The sequence below is a fragment of the Abrus precatorius genome, unplaced genomic scaffold (assembly GCF_003935025.1).
Source record: "Abrus precatorius isolate BTA unplaced genomic scaffold, Abrus_2018 Scaffold5, whole genome shotgun sequence".
Classification (NCBI taxonomy): Eukaryota; Viridiplantae; Streptophyta; class Magnoliopsida; order Fabales; family Fabaceae; genus Abrus; species Abrus precatorius.
Window position 1 is genome coordinate 8,881,707 of NW_020874395.1, and position 6,908 is coordinate 8,888,614.

Here is a 6,908-nt window from a genome sequence, read left to right on the forward strand (position 1 = left end):
ACTAATTAAGAGTAAATTTAGAATATATATATATATATATATATATATATATATATATATATACTAAAATACTATCTATAGTCAAAATATCAATTTGAAGATAAACAATCTCTTAAAATCAGCTTTGTTAATTGTTTGGTTGAAATCTTATATCCTATCTTCAAAGACTTTAAATTTAATATATTTATTGAAAATTAACACACTTTCACAATTATTTTAGACTATATTAAAACTGATAATTTTACTCAAAAGGTTTGAATTTATTATTTTTTTTTAAAAGAAAAAGTATAACACTTTTACTGCATAATGCATATTGTTTCATTTTATAACTTCTTAAAAATAAAAATTGAGATTTATGCATATTTTGAAAATTGAAGCGATTTTTAATTCATAAATTTGGCTTTTTAATTTTTTTTATTTCTTTTAATTTTGGAAAATTGAAAATGAAGCATGCTGTAAAATGTTAAAACTTTCTTGAAGCAAATATCTTTAACTCAAAATTTTATTTATGAAAACAAAATTTTGATTATAAAACAATTTGAGTTATTGTTAAAATATGCGATAATTTATATTTCATTACAAGCAAAACACTACAAAAAGCATAATAAAACTTTAGTGTATTCAAATATTCAATTTCAGACAATCATGTTTACATAAATTTTTTTATTTGATTTTTAATTTTAATTAAGTTGCTCAATTTATTTTTTCCATATTATTTTTTATTAATAATTTCTTAAAATTTTTTATTATTTATTTATATAACGTCTCAATTGTCTCATGAATTTGATATAAACGATAATGTCACATTTACACCTTCGTTTTTTTTTTTTTATATATATATATTATTATAATTCAAAAGTCATAACTGTATGAATCAAAATTTTATTATAAAATATGATGCTTTGAATGACATGTCTTATTCTAATTAAATTATATGAGATCACTCAATTAAATGTTATTTAAGTAAAATGAAATATGTTAACTAACATACGTAAATTTTTTTTTTAAATTAGATTATTCTTTTAAATGACCAAATAAAAAAGTTGCTAATTTTTTAATAACCAAAACTTCATTGAAGCCAAACAACTGTAATCAAAGTTGCATAAGCACATAATATTTTTAAATAATCAAAACACACAAGACATAGATATATCCTATTGATAAAGAAGAAGTATAAGCAATCATTGTTTCTAGTTCATTACTTGTAGAAAACTTGCTCTACCCAAGAATGACAAGCCCAAATTTTGGATATGAAAGAGGATGGAGGTCTTCAAGGGGCTGAAAAATAATAAAAATAATGTAAGTATCTCGAATGTGTAAATGAAATGAAAATATGTTGAATTACTTCCAGAAAATATTAAAAAAATCCTATCTACAAATAATAATAATAATAATAATAATAATAGTAGTAGTAGTAATAATAATAACAACATTAACATATTTCAAAAATTTGAAAAATAACAATATTCTTATATTAATGATAAATAATGTTCGTCACTTTATAATAAAAACATTTATCACAACAATATTGGGATCCTTACACTTTTTTCAAAACTATGAAGTAATAAGAACTAAGAATTTTGTTTTTATTTTAGGTTCAAACACATATTTAGTTCTTGTAGTTAACACTTTTTTATAAATTAATTTTTACATTAAAAGAATTTATATTTTAATCTTTATATTAGTATTTTTCTTACTTTTAATTATTATCATTATAATTCTATTTAAGAATGTGATTTAGTTAATAGAAAATTTTATTAATTGTGTTATATTATATATTTTTTATGCAAGCTTTAAAATAAAAAGGAATATAATATATTAATTTTATTATGAAAAATGAAAATAAAAAATTGAAAGATTTTTCAATATTTTTTACATGAATTTATCTCCATCTCAACATTTATTTAAAAAAATTGTTATAACTTTTAAAAGATATTTTTCATTGGATAAGCTACAAGAATAAAAAATAACAAAAGTTTAATTTAGATATGGTAATACCTACAAAAATTAACAACTTTAAAACACATAAAGATAAAACATCTCAAAGATGAAAAGTAATTAATTAAATTGTACAAAATAGAAGAAAGTGCAATTTTACAGAAACAATTAGTCAAGATTAATAAAAAATTATATAGTTTACTTTTTATTGAAAGCTATTATTTGACATTAATTGTACAATATTTTTTATTAAGAAAAACCTTGGCAGAAGCAAAATTATGTCTATTTGGCATAAAGATGCATACAATATGGCAAGGATAAAACATTATTACCAGCAATGCTCTGGATCAACCCCTGTACTTGATAAGTTTAATTGCAACCATGACATAAACAGAGTCTATTAAATTGTTCAAGAACTTGAAATAAGCATGCCTCCAAGAACGATTAATCAAGATTGAACCGAAGATCCCCCAAAAGCCTATAACAAATCCAAATGACATGCTAATGTAAAATCCACGAGTGAAGAATGAATCATCTTTCTCTTGAATTGGTTCTTGCGGTGGTTCCCCTTCAACACACAATTTCTCAAGTGGCGCCCCACAAAGATCAGAATTATCTTCATAACTGGAAGCATTGAAACTTTGTAATTGTGTACCAGTTGGAATTGCTCCACTTAGATGGTTATGCGACAAATCTAACATGCTGAGTCGATGAATTTGAGTAAGACTCCATGGAATTGAACCAACAAATTGGTTTCTTGATAAGTCAAGAAATTCAAGTGATGCAAGCTTTCCAATATTTGAAGGAATTTCTCCTCTCAAATTGTTTCTTGATAAATTCAATGAAATCAATTCAAATAAATCCTCTATTTCTGCTGGAATTTCTCCTGAGAAGTTGTTGCTTGAGAGATCAATGCTTTTTAAAAGGAAAAGCCCATAATTCGTGAACACTTCTTCCGCACCTTTCCACATTAAGATTGCATTCAAATCGTAAGAGATATTTGCGATCGTATAACTCGTGTTGACAAAATATGAATGCTGTGGATAATCCTTCGAGGAAGTCTTTCGAGCCATTGAAGTGAAATTTTGGAAGCATTTAGGAATCTGTCCAGAGAAATTATTGAGTGAGAGATCCAAAAGTTGAATGCTTTCTAGATAACAAATTTGTAATGGCAAACTTCCGAAGAATTGATTCCTTGCTAAGATTAAAATTTGCAACACTTGCAACGTGCTTCCAATCCATGTAGGGATAGGTCCTGATAATCCATTTTCTGCCATATCTATCATTACTAACTTTGTGCAACTTCTCAACGACAAAGGAATTTCCTCTGTTAAGTTATTGTTTCTCATTAGCAGTGCTTGAAGTTGAAGAAGTGATCCTATTAAAGAAGGAATCTCTCCTGAAAATTTATTATGACTCAAATCTAGATAAACTAGTGACTGGAATTGGCTCCAACAATCTGGAATTTGTCCAGATAATTGATTGTTTGAAAGGTCCAGTCGGTATAAAGTATCGGCTACACCGCTGGCACATAAAAATGGAAGAGAATTTGAAAATTTATTGTTTGATAGATCAAGAAACATCGAACGTCGTAGAAATGGTGGTATTGGACCTTCAAATTGATTCGATGCAAGAATTAGAGAATATTGAAGATTCTTTAGTGGTAAATTTGAAACTACACCTTTGAGATTGTTGTGTGAAATATTCATTCTCATCAACATTTGCGATGCTAATTTAGCCCAAAACCAACGTGGAACAGTATCTGATATTCCAGCATCAGAAATGTCAATAATTTGGTAGTTATTTTGTGTTTGCAACCATTTGGGAAATGCTGGACCTAGCTTGCAAGATCTCAATCTGACGGCGGACAACTGAAATGGTGGGACCCAATTGTGGGTAAATGCCAAGGCCAATGAGTTATCAGACAAGTCCAATGAGACTAACTCAGACATATTAGCAAAGTGGGAGTCAGTGATCACACCTTTCATAGAGTTTGAATTCAAATATAAACTCCCTAGTTCTGTTGGAAATTGAACATCTTTAGGAATGGTCCCATTAAGCCTGTTTTCACTAAGATCCAATTCTTTCAAAGATGGGAGCAGTGGACGGAGGTTGGGCAGAGTGCCGTTGATTTGATTCATGCTTAGATCTAATCTGTGCAATGAGTATCTAGCATATCTTGACAAGTGATGGATTATCGTTGGAAGCTCTTCACTCAAACTATTACTGGACAGGTCCAGTGATTGCAAAGTACCTGCATTTTGAAATGAATTTGGAACTCCACTCTCTTTCTTCAATTGATCGAAGGATAATACGCTGCTTTTAGGTATCTTCACACTTAATCGATTCCCTGATAGCCAAACTCTTTTGAAATTCGAAAACATTGAGAAGTCAGATATTGTGCCATTGATTTTGTTGCCACTGAGACTTATTTCTCGCCGTGAATATCTAGAACACTCAGAGAAGTGACTAAATATCCTTGTTACTTCTTCGTTCAAACTATTATAAGAAAGATCCAACGAATTCAAAGTACATGTGCTCCCAAATGACTTTGGAACCCCACCTTCTAAAGAGTTTGAGCTGAGTGACAAAAACTCCATTTTACATGGCAATGTGGTACCTTGTGGTATCCTTCCACTTAGTTGATTTCCAGAAAGATCTAACATTTCTAAAGATGAGAATATTAAGAGGTGAGGTAAAGAGCCAGTGATTTTATTATATGATAGATCTAACTCTTCTAGTGAGTTTCTAACACAGCCACTAGACAAATTATGAAGAATTGATGGAAGGTCTTCTGTCAAATTGTTGCCACGCATGTATAAAGAATGCAGGGTGCATATATTCACCAAGGATTTCAAAACCTCATCCTTGAATCTATTAAAGGAGAGGTCAACCCGGTGAAGGGAATTCATTACCATGCCAAAATGATTTGATGGGGGAGCCTCCAAGAGGTTACCCCTAAGATCAAGCTCAGAAAGATTGGAAGTAATGTTTGACAACCATTGGAATATTATGGATGATGTGAAGGTGTTGTGAGAGAGATCCAAGACAGAGAGAGACGTAGAAACGTTGAATTTAGAAGGCCTCATTGAAAGGATAAAATGATCGGAAAGGCCACAATAAGATAAACTTAGTTCTTTTAGTGTTGGAAGGTTGCCAATCATTTGCAGCCAATAATGAGAACCGTTGGCATTAGATACAGAGTAAACGTAAAGATGGGTTAAAGAAGTGAGATTAGACAGCCACTGACCTCCACCGTGATTCCCATCATCCATTTTGAGAGCACCATAATATCCACCAAGATAAAGCTTTTGCAAGTTGGACAGGTTCCCAAGCTGAGATGGTATATTTCCTTCTAAATAATTGCTCCTGAGATCAAGATGCTGCAACATGGAGAGATTTCCAAGTTGATAGGGGTTTGAACCCTCCAAATAATTCCCAGCAAGATTTAAGTATTTCAAATGTGGGAGAGACCCAAATTGACTTGGAATTTTTCCACCAAAACCAGAATACGAGAGATCAAGGGATCTCAAGTTGTGAAGAGAAGAGAAAAACTCTGGGATACGACTCTCTTGAAAATTATTCAAGTAAGAATGTTAGGAAGACACTAATCACCTTCAATTTTGAGTGTAGTTTCGAGGTGTCATCGCCAAGCTTAAAAGAGAGTCCAAAATAAAAATCATATCTTACTTTTACTTGAGAAAAATTTAAGCTCTTACAATTTGTAGTTAGAAAAAATAAAAAACAGGAAAAAATCTTTTAATTCCTCGTACCTCACTTGTTATAAAATAGTTGACTTATTGACTTCTATAGATTCAAAACTTCATTTAATTCTAAAATTTTATTATTCTTAATATTAAAGCTCATGAAAAATTTTAGTTTTCTTCAAAAAAAAATTAAATAGTTATTGAGTTTATCAAATTTGCAGATTATTTTTTAAATATTTTAATCACTTATAGAATTTTTTTTACAGTCCTGGTGACTATACATCAACTGAAAGAAGTTTTTTTAGAGTTAAAGTTAATTAAAACCTACCTAAGATCACCAATGTTACAAGAACCATTGAATGGTCTCACAATTTTATTAATCGATAAAGAATTTTTAAAAAATATTAATGTTAATGTTATCATTAATAATTTTGCATCTCATAATGCTCATAAAACCTATTTTTTATGATTTTTTTGTGTTTATATAGTTAATTATAACATAGGAGTTGTTTGAATGAAAGTATTTTTTTTATAATTTTATTAGAAAAATTTATAGCCACTTAAAAAGAGTGTATTATTTTAATAAAATTATTAATATATACTTTTATTTTGTTTATTACATTTTATAATTTTTTTAAAGAGTCATAATTTTTTATTTCGCCTAAGGTTTTAAAAAGGTCAAGAACAATTCTGACACTAATTAATACATCTTAGATATTTTATTCATTAAGTGAATTGTTTATTTAATATTTTAATCTTCATGTCAAGAATTTTATTTCGTTTTATTATATTTTGTCAAATCTTTATTTAAGTTTGAAAACGAAGAAAAGCTTAGAAAAGTCTTTAGTCATTTCATTATGTACAATAAATTACTAAACTTTAAAGTTGATAAATCACATATAAAAAGTTTTATGCACCAATTGTTTATTTTTTTTCTTCGTATAAATATAAGAAAATTTAATTCTTGACGTCAACAGAAAGCATGTTAAATGTTTAAATCAATAAAAAAAATAGTTGATTTGCATTTGTTCAATTTTGTAATTTTTTTTAACTCAAACTGAATAAATCTAATAAGATTTATATTCATTTAAAAAATACAAAAAATTAAAAATTATAGAAAAAGATTATAAATATTATAATTTATCATAATTTAAAATATTTTAATACAATCAAATACAATACTGATACTTCATTAAATAGTCAAATAAATATTGAGTAATGCTCTTTTGAAAAACCTATTTTTATTAAATAGTCACATAAATC

The 6,908-nt window shown here is 28.1% G+C and overlaps 1 protein-coding gene across 1 annotated transcript; it reads right to left on the reverse strand.

Moving 5' to 3' along the window:
* Positions 1 to 1,149: 1,149 nt before the first annotated feature.
* On the reverse strand, positions 1,150 to 5,527 carry LOC113867985 (receptor-like protein EIX2). The gene is made up of 2 exons (XM_027503516.1): positions 2,271 to 5,527; positions 1,150 to 1,278 (listed from the first exon to the last, which is right to left on the reverse strand). The coding sequence occupies exon 1, from the start codon at positions 5,328 to 5,330 to the stop codon at positions 2,286 to 2,288; it is 3,045 nt and encodes a 1,014-aa protein (XP_027359317.1). The 5' UTR covers positions 5,331 to 5,527; the 3' UTR covers positions 1,150 to 1,278; positions 2,271 to 2,285.
* Positions 5,528 to 6,908: the final 1,381 nt, after the last annotated feature.